This window comes from Watersipora subatra, chromosome 3 (assembly GCF_963576615.1).
Source record: "Watersipora subatra chromosome 3, tzWatSuba1.1, whole genome shotgun sequence".
NCBI lineage: Eukaryota > Metazoa > Bryozoa > Gymnolaemata > Cheilostomatida > Watersiporidae > Watersipora > Watersipora subatra.
In genome coordinates this window covers 3558682-3585218 of record NC_088710.1, presented here as the reverse complement: position 1 = coordinate 3585218, position 26537 = coordinate 3558682, and the positions used below count along the sequence as shown (strand labels likewise).

The following is a 26537-nucleotide window of genomic DNA, read 5'->3' as shown; positions in this document are numbered from 1 at the left end:
TACAGTTGCTGTAGAGGCCATCTCGAGTACATTGCTGTATAAGGAGTTGTAACATCTTGATAGTAGAGAAAACACGACAGCCGTCCGATCACTTTGCTTTTCAGCGTGTCCTACACGCTACAATTTATAAACATAGCTCTGATCTTGTTTCTTGTGCTATAATAAAGAAGGGTGGTTGTCAGTCACTCCCATAACGCTTTTTCTTCGTAGACGAGCTGTTACACTTTTCCACGTCTGTCAAGTTAACGGGCCGTTCATAAAAAATTGCCTTGTGCAACTTCGGTTTCCTTTTTTTATTGCAGTTTGAATTCGAGTTTACTTGTTGAGCAATATCTTGACAATTACTCATGGATGTTCAAAACGCTTCTCTTGATGAACTGAAAAATCGTTTGAAAGAACTGGAAGCTAAGTTATTAACGTATGAAACACAAAAGTCCAGCCACGATGGGCCAACTAGGCATAAGATTGCTCAGATGTCCTCTGAGGTTGTTGACTCAAATCCTTACAGTCGTCTTATGGCTTTGAAGAGAATGGGTATAGTTGACAACTATGAGGTAAGAACCCTCGTTTGTTACATTTTTATAAACTAAAATTACGTTAATGCTCCAGTCATGGTAGACAAGCTGCTATAAACTTCATATTCGAGGCAATGTAACCGTTTTTACATTCATCACTGTGCCAACTTGTAGTTTTCCTTACATTTTATTTTGTTTATAGCTTCAACATTCTTTTTAGTTGTATTCTTAAATAGTTATATAGATCTATACTTTGGTAGGGCAAGTTGAACTGTGGCTACATTTATATATGATTACCTCAAAAATGGTCTGCACTAATGAATTTCATCATCTATAATTTTTTTATGTTTGCATTTGCAAATAAACATTGAACACTTGGCATGACAAATAGTTTCCTTTGTTTCAATTTAGTGATAATACTAGGCAATATTTATTTACCCTATGTGTATGTAGCTTACATGTATACTGTTAAATTGGTTTGGCATTGATTGTTTTTCACTTTTCGTTTTTTATTGCAGAACATTCGTACTTTTTCTGTGGCTGTAGTGGGAGTGGGTGGAGTTGGAAGTGTTACTGCTGAAATGCTAACCAGGTGTGGCATTGGTAAAGTAAGTCACTAGTTAAATGGATTTTGTCAGTTGTGAACATATATTTTACTGCTTCACAGTGAGGTTTCTTTCCTCAAATGAAATGCTCGGTAAAGCGGTTTGGGTAAAATAGTATTATTGTTTGTAGCTAATATTATTTGACTATGACAAAGTTGAGCTGGCTAACATGAATCGACTGTTCTTCCAGCCTCATCAGTCAGGCATGAGCAAGGTAGAGGCAGCTGTACAGACGTTAAGGTATAAAAAACTTTTATTGAAGATTTGAAACACCTGCCAAGCTTTGTCGTAAGTTTAAACAGCAGGTATTTGTATGTGTGGGTATATCCTTTTATCAGAAACATACAGTATAAGTGTGAATATGTGGTTCGTACTGTTGAGTTTGGTATATATTTGACGAGTTTGTTGTCAGGGTGCCATTTGTTTCTGTGATATCGTACCATTGTCCGTGGCAGGTGAGCAATTCATACGAAATCACATTAAACTTGGTAGGTTTGGATGGAATACATGTATATAAAAGAAAGATACAGAGCAGTGTTGATAGCCCTTTTTACTCTGCACTGATATTGTCTTAATGTATAAGCATAGACATTACAATTGATAGTTCACATGAGAGGATGATTCTCATTTTGTAGAGAGATAAATCCTGATGTCATCATTGAAGCCCACAATTACAATATTACCACTGTTGATAACTATGATCATTTCGTCGAGAGAATCAGGTGGGTTCACACAACATGACTTATCTTTCTTCTACTACAAGCTCATTACTTTGGACTTGTCATGCATTGTCATTCATAGGATATTGACCTATAGGCAGATTTATTAAAATAAGCAATTCATTTACCATTTTGTCTCAGTTATGGCTAGCCAAATTTGAATTGTCTTATTTTATTCTATACACCGTTTGCTAGCAGTTAAAGCCTGCATTTTTCATAGCATCAAGGACAGTTGTAAGGAAAGGTCATGGATGAGTCAAAGGTTAAACAGCATTATAACATTTGAATCCTATGAGTCACATTTGTATGACGACCGATTCGTTTCTCATCATAAATACAAAATATATTGTCAAGTTTTAGTTATTTAAAGTTAGACTACCCACTCCATATACATTGCCATTTCTTTATCTCTATTAGGGACATCTTGTTGGGGGTCATCTGTAGGTTTCCATAAACATCTCCCTCTTTCAGTAAGAACACCAAATATTGTATGTTGTAAATAATGTCTTTATGAGTCATGATTTTCGACAGTTTATCAACTCTGTTATGTTAAACTAAAATTCTTCTAGATAGGAATTTTTATTATATTTGTTGCAGTAAAGGAAGTCTCACAGAAGGCCCTGTAGATATAGTACTGAGCTGTGTGGATAACTTTGAGGCCAGGATGACTATAAATATGGTAAACATTTCTTTAATTTTCATTTACCTCTTATAATCTTCATTTATGTCTTCAAACAAGTTCCTTGACTCCTTTCTAGTCTGACATGCAAAAAGGTTCGGTTTAATTCTTAAGAAGGTTACTGGTGTTGATCTTAAATTACTTTTGTCAACAAATAGGCTAGGGATCCCATGTGACCACTGATTTCTCATGGGGCAGTCCTTGAGCCGGTACACTCTCAGATATATCGGCATTTCCTTTTCTCTGACGTAGAGAGATCCCTAGCAAAAGAAGCTCTCTATCAATGCAGAAGCAAGCATGCATTCATGTGCTAACAGAGCTGTAAATTTACTTTTTCTTCTTGCCAACCCCAATAAATCGTCAACTTAACATTAAAAAATTTCTCTAGTACGCTGTACAACTAATAGTGTTATGTCTAATTGGTGACTAGCATCCAAATTTGTTCCTTCTCTTTGATAGAATACTTTGTATGTGTTTTTACTCGAGTAAAATCCTTTGACAACCCTGCTATTTCATCAGTTGGAATGCAGCATTGAAATTGTTTGGAATGTTTATAGAGTCTGTGATTTCATGAGTGGGCAGGGCTTGAGTGCAGTCCTTGACCTGTCTATTACAGGCATGCAATGAACTGAATCAGCCGTGGATGGAGTCTGGGGTGAGTGAAAATGCCGTCTCTGGTCACATACAGCTTATCAAACCAGGCGAATCAGCTTGTTTTGCTGTAAGTACTCTGTGCATTGGGTCGGCTTTTGTAAGAAATGGGTTATATTGAAGAAATTGCAGCTGTTCTAGCGACAATAGTGGTCAAAACTGACTCGTCTATCTATGAACGTTTATGTGGGAATCTGACTTATGGTTTATAAAGACTGTTTCTGCGGGACATGGAATTGAAACTGTTTTTTTCTATTTTCAATGTTAGATTTTGGTGATACATTTTCAGACAGAGAGCTGTGGCTGTTTTGACCTTTACCTTTTGCATAGGTTCATAACAGTTCGCTTCCTTCAGGTTGTTCTGACAGCAACAACTGGACGGGTTTTACTCTCACTTGGATACTAGTTGAATGCCTGGCGTTGCCTGGGTAATAAAAAAGTTTTTGGACAGAAAATCGATTTTTATTTGACATATAGCAACATTTGCCATTCTAACTTTCAAACTTCATATCATGAGAAAAATTTGTTGTGCAGGTCAAATAAATTGAGGAACAAAATAAAACAACTATACAAGTGTTTAAATTTAAATGTGAAATAATTCGCAAGTGATAGCTAAATTAGGTCTGTATTGCTACGATTACGATAAAAGATGATTCGGTAATGGTACAATTAATACGAACTGAGAAAACAAAATAAAAATCTTCAATATGTCGAATTAATAATAACAATTCGTGCATAGAAGTGTGTGTATAAAAAAGGTTACTGTATGTGTTATGGTTAATGTACGCATGCGCACGCGTATGTAAAAAAGGTTACTGCTGCAACAGAAGCTATCCATCAAAAGTTTGAATACGATGATACTGGTACCTCTCGATACTGATAAAAATGAGATATCGTACTTTCTGTCCGATCGAACGGACAGAGAATGTCGAGGCTCTTCCTACGGAGATAATACAATTGTCTGCGAGAAAATAATTTACCCTTGACCGCGGATATAGCAATTGAACGTTACGAAAAGCCAAAAATAAACGTTCAAGAAAACACGAAAAGCATCGTGCTTCATAGAATTAATAGAATTCATAGTTTCAGATAATATGTCATTTAGCGTGTGCATACGCTATACTGTGTATGATAACGTTTTTGGTCAATTCGCCTTTTATAGCTCAGTGGTAGAGCGGGTGGATTTAAAGCTTGCGGTTGTAATCTCCTTGAGTTAAAATCCATCAGAAAACGGAATTTTAATTCCAAGATTTTAATAGCTATAGCTGGATATAGACAGACAGACACACAAACTTTAAAAAGAAAAAAAAATATATATCACAATATATGAATATGGACATGTAGTTGAACAGACAGTTGAACATTAAACATAAAAACATTAATCGAGATCTCAACTCAAATCACTTTTGATCGGCCTAGTGGTTGTCTCTAATCTTGACTGATACTAGCTTTATAAGATGTTTTTATATGTTTTATAGTATTTTATATATTTAATAGAGCGGATTTACGTAGATTACTCTTTATGCCCTTAGTCTCTCTGTTGGCTACTTGTTTAACACCAGGAAGGAGGTTTTGATTTCCTTTTTATGAGTGTTCAGGCCTACTTGTTTTATGATTTAGTGTGCCCCACCTCTCATCGTTGCTACTGGCACTGACGAGAAGACACTAAAAAGAGAAGGTGTCTGTGCAGCCAGTCTTCCCACGACAATGGGTCTTGTCGCTGCTCTATTAGTCCAGAACACACTCAAGTAAGTGGAAGTTTTGCAGCCAGGCATGAGTAATTCCTCACTTTATGGCCATGGAGCTTTGCAACAGTGGTAGCATTAAAGTGGGCCATCTACACTGAAATGTTTTGGAAGTTTAGATAAAGCATCTACTACTGTTAATCAATTAGATCATTTTCATCTATCGATTGCGAGGATGTAATTTCTAATAAACAAACTATACTATAAAAATAATTTTGTGCATTTGTAAAAATAAAAAAATGTATTTGCTGCTATTTAGACTGTGTACAGATTGGTTGTCAAGAGCAAGTTGCTTTAATTGCTACCACTCCCTTACTGGTCTTTAGTCAACTCAGAGGTTTGCTGGCTTCAAATCCTTTTTCCTAGATAATCTTCAATGACGTTTAAAGAGTCGCAAATGTGTGAACATACTTTCAGAGTTGCCACTTTACACATTCTGATGAATTTGTCTCATTTGGTTGATGCTAAGCTGCTGCCTTGAAACGTTTCTGAAAAAGGCAACACCTAATGGGCACCTATTAAGGGCAGCACCTACATGGACTGTGTCAAGAGTAGCAACTACTGTGCTAAGGGCAGCACCTAGTAAGGATAGCATGTACTAAGGGCAATATGTACATGTACTAAGGTCAGCATTTACTAAGTGCAACATCTACTAAGGGCAACACCTTCTGCTCTCTATTATTTGCTAAAGCGTTTTCGTTCACCCAAAACATACTATCAAGGTGCACAGAGAGGACGGTAAGTCAAGTACCTGCTTGCTAGTATTATTTCCACAACTACAACGTACCCCTAGTAATTGTTGGTGAAGTAATTAATAAAACTCCATTATATGTCCTATGACAAATTACCTCCGAACAACTAATCCGTGATAGTATAGTGGTAAGTATCCCCGCCTGTCACGCGGGAGACCGGGGTTCGATTCCCCGTCACGGAGAGTTTCTTTTTTTTCCGGCACAACATTTCCTACAATGTTGGTGTCGCATTTTCTGATGTTAGTAACAAAACGCTGACGAATTATTTTTTTGCAGATATCTCTTAGCCTTTGGTGAAGTTAGTTTCTATGTGGGATATAATGCCATGCAGGATTTCTTTCCAAAAATGACTATGAAACCAAACCCAGCGTGTGATGACCAGCGCTGCATCAATAGACAACATGAATATCAGGTAAATTATGGTAGTGTCAATTTGTGGTAAACTTCAGCTTAATTGGAAAACACTCACATTTCAATGCAGTTGTGGGTTTGTTCATACGTTTTTAGTTTAGCTAACCATATGGTGTATTCACAAAAATATTGTTTTGCAACTTCTCCATGAGCTCATTAAAATTTGTGGTTACAGTTTATACTTTGACTTTGATAAATTAATTCTGCCTTCCGACTGGCAAATCGGCAATCCAAATGTCAAACCTCGTCACTTCCATGCAAATGAGCATAGTTTGCTATTATTGGTATCTCCGTGTCCTTCATAGCTAAACAGAGATTGTACCTGAAACCACCAAAAGCAACTATCCATAATGCGGGGGAGGCGGGAGCGCAGTGGGAGAAAAATCAAACAGTATTGATTCAAATTGGCTATTTCGGTAGCAATTTTGATATAACTCATGGTAATTTTGAAGTATTGTGTTAAGCATCTTTTGTTATAATCATAATACCGTGGGATAAGTATTTTAGAATTTATCATCAATTTTCTAATGCCTTTTAATGTCCCAATGCATGATACTGTCATATGATGCATGACGTGTCCCAATCTCCGGTACTGTCCCAACACACCCCGATACCGGGGTGCATTGGGACATATATTAAACAACTGTAGTAGCACTAGACAATAAACACAAGTCGATTTTGGATATTTTATTTAAACTATACATTATTAAAATATTTAAAAACTACAGTAGCATGAAACAATCAAAACAATTCTATTTTAGATATTTTTTATATATACCGTATGTTGCATGGGTATAATAAGGCCTATGCATTTGGAATTATATGGTTCACATCTAAGTATATTGAATTGAATCAACACCAAATGAAAACTGGTCTGCCATTCTCTGAGTTCTGCCGCACCTAGTAGGCGGGGGAAGGATCATTACGATGGGGTCATCATCAACATCGTATCTTGCATCACCAACTGTTACCCAGTTTGTACATTTAAGAACTTCACTTTGAGATATTCTCAGGTAGATTCATCTCTTCTGTGATTCCAACATAGTGAACCAATCTCTTCTTCGAAGTGTACCGCAACAACACAAAATTCCCACCACAATATTTTCTGTGCTTATTTCTTCATTGCACTTCTCCGTCTCAGACTCGCTATCATTGTCAACCAATTGTGCCAATGAAATGTTCGATTCTTCATCACTTGTCTCAGAATTTGGGATCTCAATCTTTGTCTTTTGTTGATGTTTACTTCTTCAGATCATTTAGCTGGACTAGTAAGCAGGATGACTGATTCATTGGCTGTTGTTTTGTTGGAAGTGGTAGCTCACCTAAGACTTGTTGCCTCTGGTGTGCTTATTGACACCTCTTTGTGCCTGTTCATGAAGCCATAAAGCCAATCATCACCTAAAAGCTGAATGTGAATATGTTAATATGTTGGCCTCATTTCAAAGCGCTGCCATTATTAAACAGTTCATAGGAGCAGTTTATAAATTTAATAACCTCTTAGTTTTTAAATTCAGATCACCCACTTTGAAACACTGACTTTTGCAGCTTTTAATTTGCTATATATAGAAATATGTAGCATATATATCCATTAATCATGGTAAAATAGGGGAAGACTAGCTATATGAAGTAGCAGTAGCAAACCACTAGGAAATGTTCTGAATATTTTTAAGTATATCATATATATATATCTATATATATATATATATATTTATATATAATATAATATATATATAATATTATATATATATTATATATATATATATTCATGCTACAGACAGTTCTGTTTCGGCTATTGAAGCCTCATCAGTGCAGCTCAGAGCTTAGGCAAGGGACACAAATCCCATTACCAATGAGAGTTGACTTCCTGCCATGAAACAACAAAGTTGCCTCACAGACTTTAAGAAAGTCAATGTGCTGGCACCAGAGTGCTCAAATCACAAAAGTGATGAGCTTTGCACAAAGGCTAATAGTGCCGCACCTCTCACAGAGTGCTCAACCAAACCGAAGTAAGGGAGCATATACTCATGCTACAGACAGTACTGTTTTGGCTATTGAAGCCTCATCAGTGCAGCTCAGAGCTTAGGCAAGGGACACAAATCCCATTACCAATGAGAGTTGACTTCCTTGCATGAAACAACAAAGTTGCCTCACAGACTTTAAGAAAGTCAATGTGCTGGCACCAGAGTGCTCAAATCACAAAAGTGATGAGCTTTGCACAAAGGCTAATAGTGCCGCACCTCTCACAGAGTGCTCAACCAAACCGAAGTAAGGGAGCATATACTCATGCTACAGACAGTACTGTTTCGGCTATTGAAGCCTCATCAGTGCAGCTCAGAGCTTAGGCAAGGGACACAAATCCCATTACCAATGAGAGTTGACTTCCTGCCATGAAACAACAAAGTTGCCTCACAGACTTTAAGAAAGTCAATGTGCTGGCACCAGAGTGCTCAAATCACAAAAGTGATGAGCTTTGCACAAAGGCTAATAGTGCCGCACCTCTCACAGAGTGCTCAACCAAACCGAAGTAAGGGAGCATATACTCATGCTACATCATATATATACATATATATATATATATATATATAGAAGTAAAATTACCACAGACCTGCTTGTTTGTTAGTATCTCAACTAGTTGGATAAGAGCAGTGGTTGATCTTCGCATATTCAGAAGCAAGTTCTCTCATCTTTCTTGTGAGTCCAGCATACAGCGTAGATGCCGTCAAAAGGGAGTCAGTCATAGTCGGTCGCTCCTGATCACCATTGAACACTCTGCCATTGTTAAACCTTGGCTTATAGGTCAAACTGCCTGGAGATTGGCCCTGTTCAATTGCATTCTCTGCTTTGGCAACATAACGTGAAAGTGTTCACTTCTTGATGTTAAAGTCAGTAGCCGCTTTCCGCTATGTAGATTTTCCATCTATGGTAACACCAGTTGTACAGGAGCTGTTATATGTTCGTCTGTATGACTAATGAGTGTTGTTAGTTTTCGATTGCGTATCGCGGTTCCCTGTAATACAACTTTATAATACATTTTATACATTTTTAATGGTAGTAGCAAATACTGAACCTCGTTACTTATTGCTAAAGCTAACATGGCCTTTATGAAGTGCCTTTCCTTGCATTCTGATAATTGTAAACTCACTGTGCAAAAAAGCAAGATAGTTCATGGGGTGCATTGGGACACAAGAGGTGTCTTGGGACATGTCTCAATGCACCCCGTCCCATAGTGCCCCGACAGCAGTCAAAAGACAAACTATTTTCATGTAAAAGTTTTGCAAGTCTAATTTAATATTAATGTGCCCTGAAATTCAGAGTGGTATGTTTTCATAAACTAACAGTTCTCACTCAGCTGTATTTCTTTCATGCTTAATTAGCAAGTTTAATTCAGCTTAAAAATTTACTTTTACTAGAGAAAAGTAAATAAGTACTCACCAAAATTTCCTCCTTCATGCAATGTGGGTAAATTTAATACGGCTAAGCAGTGATGTCATTTCCTATTTCTAAATGAAACGACAACTACACAAAGTGTAGAAGTTTGAATTTTGGTCCTGTCCCAATGCACTCCGTGTCCCAATGCACTCCGTGTCCCAATTCACCCCGTGTCCCAATGCACTCCGTGTCCCAATGCGCCCCCGCCTTCCCTACTTGCCTATCACTCTTGAATTCTATCGCTATTACCTTCGCTGTTTTTGCAGCAGTCTTCCGCATTGAAGCATGCTAGATGCTTTGAACTTTGGATTTACAAACAACTCACCTACAATTATTGCCTCTTCGGTATTTAAATTCTATTATGATTTGTTTTAGTTAATTTACAATGTATTTTTTGCATAGAGCTGTATTTTCTGTTTTCTTCAACAACTTCTCAAAACATAGCGGAGTTAAAGGTTGCTTCTGTCAAAAATTTGTTTGTCATATCTGCCCTGATTTGTAAGTTGATTTTCATTATACCTACTTGATTTTTTCATACCCTAATGTTTCAGGAAAAACTAGCAGCCCAGCCCAAATCAAAGACTCCTCAGATAGTTGAGGAAGAGGTTACACATGAGACTAATGAATGGGGTATGTCACTACTAAATGGCCTCTCACAGGCTACACCTGTAATCGCTATGTTTTTACTTTTTTCAGTAGCAGTTACGCTCATCCACTGTTCACCAGTGTAATCTAGAGATTTACTATTTAGGTGACAGTAACACATGTTTAAACACTTACATCTGTTTTATTTTTTCTCCTATTTTATTTCAACTGCACAAAACACTTTTCTCATGATATGAAGTTGTAAAATGAGAATGGTAACTGTTTTTATATGTTAAAAAAAATTTACATTGCAAATACTTTTTATTACGCGGGCAATGTCGGGCATTCATCTAGTGTATGCTACCTGAACCTGCTATATGAATCAGTTGAATGGAGTTAAATAGAGGTAACAATTGAACCTTACCACAGAATAGGGAACAAATACAGTGAACAGGTCTAGGAACATATTGCATTACAGGTATAGAGGTGAATATTGAGGAAACTCCTGGGGATACAGGTGGGCAGGAAACTGGCAGCTACCAGCCAGAATTAGCTGAAGGCGTTCGGGTGGCCTACACCAAGCCTGCTGCAGACCCCGACCCTGCTGTAAGTTCTTTTCATTATAAATTAATTTGCTGAATGTCGATTGCCCAATAAATGATGGAAAAAGTTTTTTCGATGGGTAAGGCATGACTTTGTGTGCTTTGTGTGTAAGTAATCTATCATTAGCTTCTTGTTGTACGATACAATTTTGTGTAGATTATTTCATCATAAGTAATAACTACTGTATTAGAGCTGATTCTGTTGTTAATTTTAGGAGTTGCCTCCAACCGCTTCAGGTGATAAAGAGAGTCTCTCAGATCTCATGGCCCAGTTGAAGGGATTATGAGCCCACCAATCTGATGTCACGTGTCAACTATTAAAAAGCCAAACTTTATTCAGCCTTTGGTTCTGTTGTATGTCCCATATCGTTCATTGTCTCTGCAGAACTTCAGCAGGTGCCCTTTTATCTATGATTTGTTTGATAGTTCATCAGTCAAATTATTTGAAGCACCTGCTATAACTTGTTAAGCACCACACTCTTAGCAGGATGCGTAATTGTTGAATTGTTGGTCTTTGCTATTCGTCATATTAATACTGTTCAGCTGTTTCCCTTCTTTTATTGTTTGTTGTTATTCATTTTAAGTTTCCTTCATAATTTTGTGGCATTTTACCATTATTTGTCCTCTATTTGTATTATTAGCTTTGCGCAAATGATTTTCAGCCGTTACTACCATAAACAATACATGCATATGTTATTTCTATACAATTTGTTATTTTGTAATACAAATCTATTGTCTGTTTTAGTTCAGTTATTGCTAAGAGCTTACATATAAATTGATATATTCCACTCGGCTGCTTTTTATAAGCTTGCTTCTATAGCTGTAAGCTATCATAGAGATATTCTATTCACGGACAACTGCTTTACCTTCTATGGCTATAAATTCATTAATTTTGTGATCATTATTTATTTAGCATTTCTTTGGTAATCTACCTGGAATTTTTGAGAGAATAGATTGTAATTATTTTTAAAATGACCATTAACAATGAAGGATGTATTTACAGTTTGTAATTCAACTTAGATATATTGTGCCAAAGTCTGTAATTATAATAATAGACAGTTATTCAAAAATTTTAAAATAGTAAGGTTGCAACTTGATGTGTAGTAAGTCTGGAAATGTCATAAAGTTGCAGCATCATTAGTAGATTGGAATGTACTACCTATCGACTATTTAACAATGATTCACTATATTCTGTCACTCACTCATCTTGCTGCTAGATTCAAGGAATGGTATGGTATGTATCTAATTTTAACATTTCTGATTTGTTGGTGAGGCTATATGATTACAGTGATTTGAAGTTTTCATAGTTCTGTATATAGGTAATATAAATTATGAGTGATAGCTCTTGATGAATTCTTCATGTAGAATTGATGAAGGTTCTTTCAGTAGAAGCGCCTATACATGTTCTAAACCATATTGCCTAGGTTAAACATCAGCATACCATTGTAGAGGCTAATCTGGTTGTGTTGATATAATAACTAATGAATACTCCAACTCTTCACCTAAATTTAATGCACAGGCCACATGGTTAATAAGGTTGCAATAGTTGGTAGTCAATAAGAATCTGTTTTATTCTTGTGAACTTTACTGAGACAGGCATATTGGTCATCCTTTGTGACTAAGGAAACGATACGAAGATTCACTCAATTTTTGATTTGTTGGCAAACTTGCAATCTTTTCAGAGTAACAGCCGTCTACCAGCTGAAAAAGTATATTCTAGAGCTTCCTTAGCTTTACAATCGGAGCAGACAAATGCCTCCAAAGATAGTCTTAAAATTCCAATCACAACATCTGGTGGTGAGTTAACATCAGCAGACAAAAAAGAACCATCATCTGCGAAGACTCCTGATGATAAGGACGTAGCTTCTCATGAACAGCTGATTGTGTTTAATGAAGAAGTAGTTCCCCATCACGACGAAGTAATCGCAGTTTACAGAACAGACCCACCGCCTGATGGAGAACTAACCCCACCTAGTGGGGCAAGGATTAGCTTAGATAGAGAAGAGATTCTACCTACTGAAGCAGTATTTCCTCCTGATGGTGAAGGGATTTTATTAGATAGAATGGAACAACGAACTGAAGGAGAAATGACACCATTTAAAGGTGCTCTAAATCTGTCTGATACAGAGGTGCCGCTTTCTGATCAGCCACAAACAACAGTCAACGAAGTAATAAAACCAGGACTAGTATCTAGCGATTCAGTGGCAACACCTGATGACACAGTAGCTTTGTTTGACAAAGTAACAAGTTCACCTGACAGCACAAAACACACTTCAGACAGAGCAGTAGCCTCTTCTGGCAGTGCTCTGGATCTTCTAGACACAAAAATATCACTATCTGATCAGTTAGCAACACCCCCTAATGAAGTAACAACTCCGCTTGACAGTACAGTTTCCTCTCTTAATAGAGCAGCGAGTCCACTTGACATAGAAACGAGTTCACCTAGCAATGAATTAAATTCACCTGACAGAGTAGTGAGTGGTAGAACTTTGGCTTCATCTCACAAAGCAGGCCGATCGTCTCACAGAGCTCTTAGTCCATTTGACAGACCAGTAAGCCTAACCGACCGAGCGGGGACTCCATCTGTAAAAGTAATGGCTTCGCACCCCAAAGCGATGGCTTCATCACACCGATCGTTGGCCTCATCTTATAGGGCACTGACTTCACCTGGTGCAACAATCAGTCCATCTGACTGGGCAACAACTCCATCTGACAGGGTAGTGTCTTCGCCTCGCAGAACTATGAGTCCAACTGACAGAGCGGTGAGCTCACTTAACCAAGCAGGTATCTCACCTGATAGAGCAATGGATTCATCTCAGACAGCAGTGGCTTTTTCCCACACACCAGTCTCTTCATCTCCAACAGCATTGGTATCACCTCATAGGGTAATGAGTCCATCAGACACAACAAGGAGACCGTATGATAGCGCAAAGATTTTTTCTGATAAAGGAATGGCTTCATCTCACAGAGTGGTGACTTCGTCTCACAGAGCAATCAGCTCTCTTAATAGAGCAGTGACTCCACCTCTATGGGCAATGTCTTCATCTCACAGAGCAGTGAGTTCACTCGATAGATTGACGAATCCAGCGGCAGGAGTAGGGAGTTCCCTTGACAGAGCTGAAAGTCGCCCTGCTAGTAACTTGAAAACTATAGTTCATGGGGTAACTGTATCTGATTATATGGCTGGTGAGTCTGATGGAGAACTCATACTCCCATTTGAAGACGATACACAGAGTGAAGGTTCTGCAGCATCGCCACAAGGCCCTACAGCAACTAAAAATGATGCATCCTCATCACACCGTATGATGCCAATAGTCAGTCGAGGGGGTTTTCCAAGAATGGAATCTGGCCAAGGTTCTTTCATTGGTGCTCATAAAACCACATTGGCTGCCACCCCTAAAGCCTCTGTAAATAAAACTCGAATGAACGATAAGAATTCTACGCAGTCAAGGAGGTCATCAGAGCTCTATGTAAGTATTCCGGCTAAAAGACACCTTTTGCGACAAGCTAATAGCGTTTATTCGTAATTGAATACTAGCGCATAAATTTGATGCAACTTCAGTCATATCACTTATTGCTACATTTGTGGTTCAGTAAACCAAATTTATGAATGACTTATTTCTGGATTATTAATGCTTTGTGTCTTTGACAGAAAGAGTTATTAGATCTACAAGTTTAAGATAAGGGCGTGAGGAAAGATATTTTGTATTAAATATATAACAAATAGGTTGCAAAATAAATTTGTTTTTATAAAATGTAAGGTTAGAGAAAGTCCTGAGCTTTGCAATGCATTACTTTCGTTAAGTGTAAATATCAATACACTAAAATAACAAGGAATATGGTAAGTGACCAGTATAAGCATGTAATACTAGCTGTATGACTAGCAATAAAACTGCAAGTATAACCATGTAATACTAGCTGTATGACTAGCAATAAAACTGCAAGTATAACCATGTAATACTAGCTGTATGACTAGCAATAAAACTGCAAGATTTAGAAGTCTAAAGCTGTTGGCGTACCAGACTCGCTGTAAGACTCGTTTGTAGTTCCAAGCTGCTGTTTGTACTTATTGATATCAGTTTCAAATGCTTGCAGTTTTTCAGTCTTTATTAACTCTTGCCGGAAAAGATTGTTAACTTGTAACTGATACAGCATGTGAGCATAACTCATTCCAATGACCAAGTGATTGCACATTACATACTGTCAGTCAGAAGTTTCTCATTATTTCCGTCATTCCGTCTTTCCCGTTCATTCTGCTTAGAGTTATTTAGTTGCTTGCTAGTTTGGATGAGTTATGCTCTCATGCTATCTAGCATAAGAATGACGCAACAGTTCAAACAACCCAAAAAATATTTTATAAGGTGTCAGTTGGAACCATTAGATTAGCATTGTACACATGTACCTCAGGCTTACCTGAAATGTCTAAGAGATATTAGTTTGTAACAGGCTTGTAATATAGCAAGGAGAAAAATACATCAACGTGTCATGGCGATGACATCCTGCAGAACGTGCCATGGCTGTTGCAGCCTGCAGAAAGTGTCATGACTGTGACAAGCTGGAAAAATTGTCATGGCTGTGACAGCCTGTCGCAAGTGTCATGGCTGTGACAGCCTGTTAACAGTGTCACAGCTGTGAAGGCCTGTAGACAGTGTCATACAAATAATAAGTCATAAAGAAATACAATGACTAATGTAGATCTACCTGTTTCAGCCTACTAGCCCTCTTCCGAGTAATGTAGAAGCTGATAATCGGTATGCACCAAAGGTCAAGGATGTCAAGAGAAAGCTTATTAAAAGGGAGGTTGAGAAGTTGTCAACTAACAAGCATAGTTTTGAGCATGTTAAGGTATCTATCTCAGTTGACCTACTATCTTATCCAGATGATCTGAATAGTACTTGTTAGGGTTCACTCTGTATCAGTTTTTTAAAATTTGTATTCAACTAAGTTCAAAGCAAATATGATTATCAATTTGATCAAATGTAAATATGTTGATGCTATCAGATAAGTGATTAGGGTAGTCAATTGTTTCCCTAACAAGACTGGGGAGTCAAAGCTATAGCAAGTTCTGTTTTACATTATTCCACTGCAAGATATTGTTATGAAGACTACTCCAACAGTTCATTTAGTGTTGTTTCCAAACTTTGCCTGACATTTAAAAAGGTTAGTATGTTACTTCTTGGTGCTTATTTTTACACCTGGGCACTTGGGTTATAATAAATAAGATGTATGTATATATGTAATATATGCATACATGTATATGTATATATACATGTATATACATACATGTATGTATACATATGCATGTATGTATATATGTAATATATACATATATGTAATGTCATGGTAAATACATAGTTGAAGGGTATGTGAATGTTCCATGATTCTAATCTGTCTATGCAATCCAAGTGCGTTATGCATTTTATTAGTTTTGCAAATGCAGAAGATGAGCTTCATCTAATAAATACACACTGAAGTGATAGGAGTATATATGTATATTTCAATGGAGTGCTGTAAAATTGAATTAAAAGTTTCTTTTAAGGTACTAATAACATCACTTTTTAAATACATTGTTTCATAAAACACCTACATGTACTTGTTATAGAACAAATATAATATGTTATGCAATGGTGCTTTTTACCCCACGTTGTCGTACACAGCATCATGTTTTTTTATAATTCTAAAAAGAAACACATCTAGATATATATGAACTCAAATCCATTGTTCAGCTCACCAGCTTTTGCCACCCTTTTTCAGTAGCTCTGTTACTTTCTTTGAGGTAGCTGGTAATGATAGCGGGTAGATAGATAATGAAATAGTTCTGTTACTCTCTTAGGGATAGAAACCTAAAAGTGCCTAAACTGTATCGAATATCAATATTCAATTTTACGTTGAACATACAATCTCTCAAAGTATTAGTCATCATTGTTTTATTGGTTAATTTTAAAGTTTTGAAAAACTTGTCGAACTCTGTTAAAGGTCAAGGGCTTGTTAACAGGAAGATACCGACAGCCCGCTAATCCACTGTCTTTAGCACAGCAATTACACAAGTCTGTTTCACCAACAGACAGACTCGCTGCAAAACAGTTGCTAGCGGAAAAACGCAATAACAAGAGAATCAAAGGTGAGTGTTTATTTCCTTTTGCCATTGTTGGCCTGTGCTACACACTGGCAAACCTTTGATCCTTTATTTTATCTTATATAATTTTATATTTGTTTATTGTTTTGATGTTATGTAGAGTTACTTGAGGTATTTATCATTGTTTTTTGAGTTCGAGAATGACTTAAACAGAATATATATTATTAGAAAAGCCTTGCTCCAATATATGCTGGTTTAAACATATGAAACAGATATTAGATTGGATCAACTTCAGGAGTCAAAGTTTGACTGCACTGTATTATAATATGATGTGATATCATTTATCATAATATAATGTAATATAATTTCACAGAATTCTTCTCTGGTTTTCTTGTTTCTCATGTGTTATTCTAGGATAAGTCTAGAGATGTGATGCGCAATAACTTTAATATGTTCACATATACATGTATTTATGCCCTAGATGTGATAATATAAATCTTAGGAATATTCACACTCATCTCAGCTTGATTTACTTGTATCTAGTACACTTCGAACCAGCTGACACGCTGCTGACATCCCCAGAAACTAACATGACATAGCAATTAAAATTGCAGACATGACGTGTAGCCACCTCCAAACTTACTTTAGTTACATATCAGCACTGTTGATTAAATACACTGTCATATATCAGCACTGTTGACTAAATACATTCACATATCAGCACTGTTGACTGAATACACTGTTACATATCAGCACTGTTGACTAAATACACTGTTACATATCAGCACTGTTGACTAAATACATTGTTACATATCAGCACTGTTGACTAAATACACTGTTACATATCAACACTGTTGACTAAATACACTGTTACATATCAGTAATGTTGACTAAATACACTGCTACATATCAGTAATGCTGACTAAATACACTGCTACATATCAGTAATGTTGACTAAATACACTGCTACCTATCAGCACTGTTGACTAAATACACTGTTACATATCAGCCCTGTTGACTAAATACACTGTTATATATCAGCACTGTTGACTAAATACACTGTTACATATCAGCACTGTTGACTGAATACACTGTTACATATCAGCACTGTTGACTAAACACACTGTTACATATCAGCACTGTTGACTAAATACACTGTTACATATCATCACTGTTGACTAAATACACTATTAAATATATCAGCACTATTGACTAAATACACTGTTACATATCAGCACTGTTGACTAAATACACTGTTACATATCATCACTGTTGACTAAATACACTATTAAATATATCAGCACTATTGACTAAATACACTGTTACATATCAGCACTGTTGACTAATTACACTGTTACATATCAGCACTGTTGACTAAATACACTGTTACATATCATCACTGTTGACTAAATACACTGTTACATATCAGCACTGTTTACTAAATACACTGATATATATCAGCACTCTTGACTAAATACACTGTTACATATCAGCACTGTTGACTAAATACACTGATATATATCAGCACTCTTGACTAAATACACTGTTACATATCAGCACTGTTGACTAAATATACTGTTACCTGTTTTAGTGCCAGTTGTCAAGGAGGCCCAGCTGAAAGAGTTGCTCAACCAAAGAGGTTAAACATTATATTTACTATCGTACTACAAACTTGCTGACTGGCTGTATCACCCGTGTAGATTTGCTTACGTAGACTTGCATCAACTAATCACGAGTTGATGTTACAACTATGTTTCTTGTTTTTGTGCCTTTGCTTTCTCTACATATTCATAATAGTAGATGATGGTAATAGATGTTATGAATGTATTAGAGTCATCCGCTAGTATAGGTGCTGTCAGCCACAGCCATGCTATTAATTGTTAGCATTCTTTGAAAATTCATATAGTTCAATAGGCTTCGAACAAGGCGTGTTTAAAATAGTATTTTTAATTACCCATGAGATCAAAATTTATCATTCTATATATCTACTAAAACCTTACAAAACATTATGTCTGATGCTGCAATTCAGAATTATACATTTATTTTTCACTGGCTGTGCCGACCTGCCAAATTAAAGGCAAATCAATCTTTGAGTGATTTTGAGAATCTGCCTTTTCTTGAGATCTTCTTGGTTTTTGCAATAGAATTGTAGCAGACTTATGAAACAGTCTACTCAAGTATTCTTATATTGTATATAATCAACCTGTTGAAGCTGCCATGAATCATTCATCTAGTCCAAGCGTCATAGTTAACAACAACTTGTCTTTTTACTGTTAACTGAAGGTATTAGGTAACCCTTGTATATGCTTAGAATCAACATGTATCCAGTCAGTTACTAGCTTATCGTCTGATATCTTCAGTGTAACAAATTAAAAGATTTAAACATCAGCTGCAAGTTTATCACTTAAAACCTAATCTTGTATACAAAAGCAGGCCTGCTGATCCAAGACGATGATCCTGCTGATCCAAGATGATGTTAACAACTTTCCATCGACTTTGAAAGCCCTTGAGATGGCTCAATTATTTTTTTTGACTGACTAGCATTTTGAAGCTCTAAGCTTGTAGAGCTCAATGAAAAAAACTGGAATTAAATATAGTAAATAGTCTTTTCACATTCTTTCAGAGATGTAATGTTTTAGTGGTAACTGATAAAACTAAATGGTTGATGTATGCCAGCCACTAATGGAGTGTTTATGTTTGCTTATGAATAGCAAAACAAATCGCTTTAGTGTAAAGCTCTTAATGCTGAAAGCGTTCCAGTTTTTTCAATTTTTTTGATTTTCTTGACTAAAAGTTTCGGTCAGTATTTCATTAGAAAATAATATTTGACTGCAGCCGTTTTTCAATTCTCAGTCGGTTAGAAGTACCCTCAGTATTTTAACAATATCTCAGAAACCAATATTCAAATCAACGCGAAACTTCGGAATTCTATTAAAGACATATAGCCCACAAAGTAACTAAAATTCCGTAATTCTATGAAAATCGGAAGTATGAAAATGCAAAACATACTAATTTTCTCTTGGCAGCCATTTTTCATTTCTTGATCAATTAAAAGTGCTTTTGGTATTTTAGTGTTATCTCAAGAACTAATTGCTCAATCGATTTGAAACATAAGACTTCTACTGAAAACAGTTACATTACCAAGCGACCAAAATCTCATAATCTTATACAAATTTGAAGTACAGAAAACAAAGTGAAATGATGAAACTGAGTTTACTCGGGCTTAGGATCTGGTGGAAAAACATTTTTCCTAATTTTCAGGCTTCAAACTATTAAGAATATTTTCTGCATAATCTTTACTATTATAAATAATTACTAATAAAATAATTATAATAAATAATTTACTATTACAAATAAGAACATTCCTGTCAGGCCGAATTAAATAATTGCATCTCCAAAATTTTGATTGATTAAATCAAAATATTGGAGATGCTTTACGGTTGAGACATTCGTTTGGCTTTGCGATTAAGGCCACCATCTTCAACAGCATCAGATATTTTGTGAATTTGTCTACACTAAGGATCACGGCTATTAAACTATGGCGTCAATATTACTTCGAAACTATCTCTATATAAGCAAGTCTCTTTCTGCTGGAAAGAATCCAATCGGTGAAAGAGCTGTATATATACGCACTTATTGTAAGGTGATTTTCTAGCATTTAGCAAGACTTATAGGGTACATAACAGTTGAGCGTTGATTAGGAGCTTTAATGAAATCAATAGTTTTAGTAGAATCCGACTAAAATTGTGATGTCAAATAATTTCCGACAAGTCATTGCTCTTTTACTGTTCTTCCTAATCACTCTGCTGATAATCTGTTAATAAACAATAACCATTGTTTATTAACAATCTCTACTTATGATGAACTCAACATTTATTAAATTATTAAACATTAAAATTATAAAATTATTAAATTATTTAAACATAGTGTTTTAATTTAGTGTTTCATGAAATGTTGTTGCGGTTTCGTACATTAAAGTGAAAAGAGTGGTGACATTCAAAGAAAATATTTAAAAAGTTGGACTTGGTTTAAACTATACCTAGTTTAAATTAGAGTAAATTACATCATGTATCTTTGTGACCACTTTCTCATTTTTGCGAATCTAAAATCGTATTAGAATCTCAAGCCGATTTTATTGGTTTACTTCTGTTGATTTCGTTTTTCCATGTAGTTTTTGACCTGATGAGTTCTTATGCCGTGTATAATCACTCATAGAGCCTATTTACAGTTGTATATAGCGTAGTGTCTTCTCATGAAAATATGCCTCGAAACCAATTATTTGTACAACAAAAGGTTTGACCATATTAGGTGAGTGCATCGTAAAACAAATTCTTGTACACATACTGTTCCTGTTTAGCGCAAGGCAGATCACAGATTGAGGACATGATTCACAAACAGAGAGACCGAGAACTTTCAGATGCAAGACACATTGCAGAACTTAAACGTGTTTCTAATAAGTCAACCAGCTCATTTGCTCCCCATAAGAGTTCTCACATTGTTCAGAAGGTTAAAGACAAAAAATCAGAAAATAAACATACCAGGTGACTTTAATACTCGGCTTCTTTGGAGAAATATTCTACAAGCTTTATTTGACATTATTTATTTTTATGTTATGCTGTAGCTCACTTTCATAAAGCTGGCTGATTGGGTTCAGGAGATGTACTTGGCAATCTCTATATTTTACCTGGCGGTCAGGTTTAATGATACACCGAGTATTTCTGCTGTTTTCTATTTTTTATAAGATAGTTTCACAGGTTTTTTAGCTCGGATCATTTCTATTACGTGATTTAATGAAAAGGTGTTAAATGATATCATATTACATTTTAGAGACAATTGCAGATGCTCACCTCAGTCGACGGCCAAGCGTACCTCTGCCAAACTTCTCAGCGTAAAAATAAAATCAGCTCCAAATCGTTACAAAGCTGCCGATAGCTTCAATATGCCTGATTGTTGGCAGAGCCTGAAAAGGCCTAGCTCAACCCGCACATCTTCCCGAGGTCGTGCTTCGGTCACATCGACGAGAATGCCCGGCAGTTACACGGTGTCAAACCCAAAACAGTCGACAAGTATGGCAACGACTATAGATGATACTGCGCTTGACAGTGAGAATGGCAGTTTAGCTCCTCCGAACAGCAGCAACAGTGTGAGCAGGAACTCTACTCCTGAGCAATCAAATGATCATAAAACGCTGCCACTGAAAGAAACTCGGCAGCAGTCAAAATCAAAAGTGGTTCCTACTCTCCAATATAACGCCTTCGGAGGGGATTTCTCTCTCGGTTTCAGGTAGGATCATTCCTTCGGTGTAGACATTACACATCAAGTTAGTATGATAAAAAACATAAAGAGCTCTTAGCTCATAGTCAATCACTATAAATTTGTTTCAGCATAATAACAACTAGTGGTTACTATCGATAGTAGCCACTAGTCGCTACTATTAATAGTAACAACTAGTGGCTATTATTAATAGTAACAACTAGTCACTACTAATAATAGTAACAACTAGTCGCTGCTATTAATAGTAACAATTAGTCCCTACTATTAATAGTAACAACTAATCGCTATTATTAATACAGTAGTAAAACCCAGTCGCTGCTATTATTAGTAACAATTAGTCGCTATTATTAATAGTAACACCTAGTTGCTGCTATTAATAGTTGCTGCTTTTAATTGCTGCTATTAATATATTGCTGCTATTAGTAGTTGCCGCTAGTATAGAAATAATTTGTTTGCTTGATTCTAATAGAAAATTAAATGATGCTCTATTACATTACGCAAAACAGAAACCACAGTATTTATCAACCACAAAGAACACGCCTGCATACAAAAGTCTATGCTAAAATTAATGAGGGATATGTTGGTTATCAACTGAGCCATGTCATGAGGCTTCTCAGGTTTGTTTGAGTTCAGAATTTTTGTTTGGCATCCGAAGCAAAACAATGTCAAAAATTTCGTTTGAGCTCTGACTTGTTTTAGATCTGAGGTGATCACATACGGAAGCCAGACACTATTAGAATATATAAGCATATTGCTAGAGTCACAAGCTGGTGCATTCTAACAGTGGCAATAAAATCTCACTGACACCGTATTAGCCATTTGGTGATTTAGCATTTGACGCAGTTAATTCTGAATTGTAGCGAAACTTTGAACAAGACAGCTCCCACTGCACAACACCCTATGACACCTACAACAGAGAAGAAAAATTTAGCAGAATTAGTAAAAACCAAGAAAGTCAAAGCTCTTGACTCAATCAAGTCAATTCCTCAATTAAAAGTTTCAAATGAGGATCTCATGACTAATAGAAAAGAACGCATAACTCCCTTGCAGGGCTCGAGAGAAGATGCCGCATTCATTCCAACAACACCGAAAGCTGCCTCCCTTTTTACCACTTCTTTTTCAAGTGAAACCGATATGCAATCTGAGACAGCTGTTCCATTGCTTCCTGATGAGAAGAGTAATAATATGGGTTTACAGCCTCTAAATGATGACGCATCATCAAGACTTCCTTTCAACAGCAAAGAAATTAGCATTTCCCCAACTTTGCAAAACTCATACGATAATGTTAGGGTTTCAGCTGGACCCTCGAGTTCTAATTTACCTTTGCGAACATCTTCTAACATTCAAGAACCTTCCATAACTCAGACAAATTTTTCAACTTCAAGTGCTATGAAAAACTCTGCACTCGGTCTACCATCTACTTCCAAACGTATCGCATCTTCTTCATCAACGCCTGAAAACCTGACACCACCTCCTGTTCCTCCAAAGATGCTCAGCCTGATGCCTACCTACTCAGATGAACAAAACAATGAGGATAAGGCTGCTTGTGGAGGTGAGTCCTTCATGACCCTTAGTGTCTCAATTATCATCCCGAGCTCTGGGCTAATTTTAGCCGTTTTTATTGAATTATACATTTACTTTTTTAATGGCTCACCGCAATAGCTTTACACTTGCGTGAGCCCGACGTTGCTCGAAAGTTCTTTCCTTTTCAAACAAATAGCCCGTAGCATCTGCGTAGATTTTCGGTCCAACTTTCTACACTGCTTCCACGCCAACAATGCATGAATGCGCTCATTGAGGTCCTTGACCCATATAAAGGCAGACTCTTAATTGTCTAGTCAAATGGGTGCTCAAGAGGCTGATTCTCAAGAACCAGATGGAGTTTTGAGAACATACATTTTTTTATGAAATCAGCCAAAAAATGTAGGAAGCTATAGAATTACGTGGACTAACAGACAAGTTTAACTAGAGTTTAATGACTTTTTTAGTCAAAGATTTTAGTCATTTAGTCAGGACTAGTGACAACTTTGAATTTATTAATACAGATTACCATGCTGTGTGATATATGTACCTGCTCAGCCTTTTCTTTGGTTAAAAGAGGTTTTTGTGAAAGCCTCGGAGAAACAATTCATAATGAATTAATATTACACATTGTTCACAGAAGGAGAAGAAACCTGCAGCAATGAGAAGCAGGATTTGACTGAAAAATATATGCAAAGTATGGAGATAGATACAGACACAAGTCCAAGTACGTAACTTCTAAACATGCCTTTATCAAACTAGCTGTGATTCATATAATTGCTTGCCAAAAATCTAAACTAAGTAGTGTGTGCTCTTTTTTAATTTTAAAATAATTATCTCATTTTAAGACTTTAAGCCTTTCAATTACAATCAAGTTTTGTCGAATTTGATCTTGAAGCATTCTAGCTGTCAGATCACCTCAAACATCAAAAACAACTCAAATGATAAAGAATTCTGAGCGCTGCTTTTTGAGAAAATCTACTACGATTCTGTACAATTTTTTTTTGAAAATGCTTTATTCTCTAGCAATACTAAAACTCTCTGTCTATGTTCAAAGTTGTCAGTACTTCTGAGTAGAAGCGACTTGAAGTCGTTTATCCTTACGCGTAGGGGGTGATAACTTTACTCTGCGGTGTATCATATCCCAATCATTAGTTGTTACTGGATATACAAATAGCTCTACTGTTTAGTAGGACCTGAGCTCTTGTTTACTATCTTAGACTACTCAGTGCTTAGCTCTATCTCCCAATAGCCTGTGAACTGCAGAGTAAATCACTGGGTGGTGACGCCATTAAGGTAAGAGTGTTGCTAGAACAATGTTTTTCAAATAGTTGTGAGCTGTTTGAGGCTCTGTCAAGGGGGTGTGTTTGACCTAGGGAAACAAGCTTTTTTATTTTTGCGTATGGGTATTTTGCTGTCCTATGATAAAGTGTGATTGCGGTTCCACTAAACTAGGGGCAGTGGTGCTCTCATTGTCAATGAGTTCGCAAAAAGCATTCGCTCTTTGGTGTAAGGGTTAGGTTAGCACTGAATATACACGTCGCACACAAAGCAGGTAAATGAAGTGTTAAATAAATATTTTCTGTGACAATTTATAAAGTTATTTTTTGTTGTAAGTAGATCCATATTTCTTTCTTATTTAAAACAATAAGGTGCAGTGCTGTTCATAGGTGTATTTATAACAATTTTATAGACAAATGATACTATCTATAGTCACAGGCGGGTGGATAGCCAAAACGCTTTCTTTTTCCTAGGGGTTGAGAACTTGAGGGTGACATGACAAAAAATAATAGGGAAGTACTGCGCTAGAGGAAAGCCCAAATGACAGGGTTTGTAATATCTGGAATAAACTGGTTAAAGCTCTTGTTTCACTCTACTTTCATAATACAAATACCTTTAAAATGTTTCAAGAAATGAATTTTTGAGTGGTGCACACTATAGTATATGGGGGTTCCGCTATACATAACATAGTCAACTATATAGACTGTACACAAGGCGTTTACATTGTACAGAACGTAGATGTCCATGTTCGATACAGTTGCTTAGAATGTGCTATTTTGCGCTATTTTGTCTTTCGTGTATGCCTTAGTAATACTCACCAATTTTGATTTCTAAAGTAGTTAAAAATTAGGAAATATTACATGTTACACATGTTTCATTTTTTCATTTTTTTACCGAACTGGATAATCTGAGTTTTATGTGATTAATAGAAGATGCTGTGGCCTCACCTACCACGAATGAAACAGATATATCTGAGGCTATACCACAGAAGGAAGAATTTCATTATGAAAGTAGGTGGTTGGTATTCTACTAGATGTGCAAGCTCGCTGATAAAGTAGGTGATTAACTTTCTACTACTCATACAAGTTACGTTATAAAAAGTATTACCCGTTAGATAAGGGTTATGCTGTGAGAGAGAGGTAACGATCAAAACATGGTGTTTACCAATAAAGCACTGTAAATAAATAGTAAATATTAATGCTAAATCAATGAAGGTAAATATTATAGTCAGTAAACGTAAGAAAGTTTGGCTGTTATCTAAAAGAGGCTAAACAAATATCATGCTTGTCATCTTATGAAATCTATATTCTACCTTGTTGGTTACTTGTGACATATTATTTCCATGATATATCTATGAAGTGTCACCATTTGACCAACACTTCCACTGCACCATTCTGCATGGCTCAGGTTTGTCTTAAATGCATAATACTTCTATGATATGAAAGGCGTTCTTCAAGTAGTTTCACTCCTGATTGTCTGCACTTGTTTTGGAGCTAGGTACATCATGCTCTGATCACGCCCCACCAGTTGTCAGTGTTCAGCTCATTTTTGAGTTGTGGATGTTTTTTAAGCGGCTGTCTTTTAACTTAGATTTGTATATAACAAATGGGTATATAGCAAGCGGGTATATAGAAAAAAACTATGGTTCCTCCATTTTTTTTTCTTTACTGATTGATGTTAGTTGCTGCTGGT

The 26537-nt window shown here is 36.3% G+C and overlaps 2 protein-coding genes and 1 non-coding gene across 4 annotated transcripts; all 3 read left to right on the top strand.

Moving 5' to 3' along the window:
- Positions 1-248: 248 nt before the first annotated feature.
- On the top strand, positions 249-12040 carry LOC137391995 (ubiquitin-like modifier-activating enzyme 5). Of its 2 annotated transcripts, XM_068078574.1 has the most exons (11): positions 249-554; positions 1034-1123; positions 1251-1360; positions 1756-1842; positions 2437-2518; positions 3135-3239; positions 4790-4917; positions 5943-6078; positions 10058-10136; positions 10570-10697; positions 10909-12040. In XM_068078574.1, exons 1-11 carry the CDS (start codon positions 348-350, stop codon positions 10978-10980), a joined length of 1224 nt encoding a protein of 407 aa, XP_067934675.1. In that variant the 5' UTR covers positions 249-347; the 3' UTR covers positions 10981-12040. The 2 variants fall into 2 exon arrangements, with proteins under 2 accessions (XP_067934675.1, XP_067934676.1); XM_068078575.1 differs by lacking the exon at positions 249-554 and having other exon boundaries at positions 1034-1107.
- On the top strand, positions 5777-5848 carry Trnad-guc (transfer RNA aspartic acid (anticodon GUC)). The gene has a single exon. It is a non-coding gene; the product is annotated as a tRNA-Asp (tRNA).
- LOC137389642 (serine-rich adhesin for platelets-like) lies at positions 11678-24299 on the top strand. The gene is made up of 8 exons (XM_068075704.1): positions 11678-11695; positions 12376-14163; positions 15404-15538; positions 16670-16814; positions 21127-21310; positions 21597-22052; positions 22904-23595; positions 24205-24299. Exons 1-8 carry the CDS (start codon positions 11678-11680, stop codon positions 24297-24299), a joined length of 3513 nt encoding a protein of 1170 aa, XP_067931805.1.
- The last annotated feature ends 2238 nt before the right edge of the window (positions 24300-26537 follow it).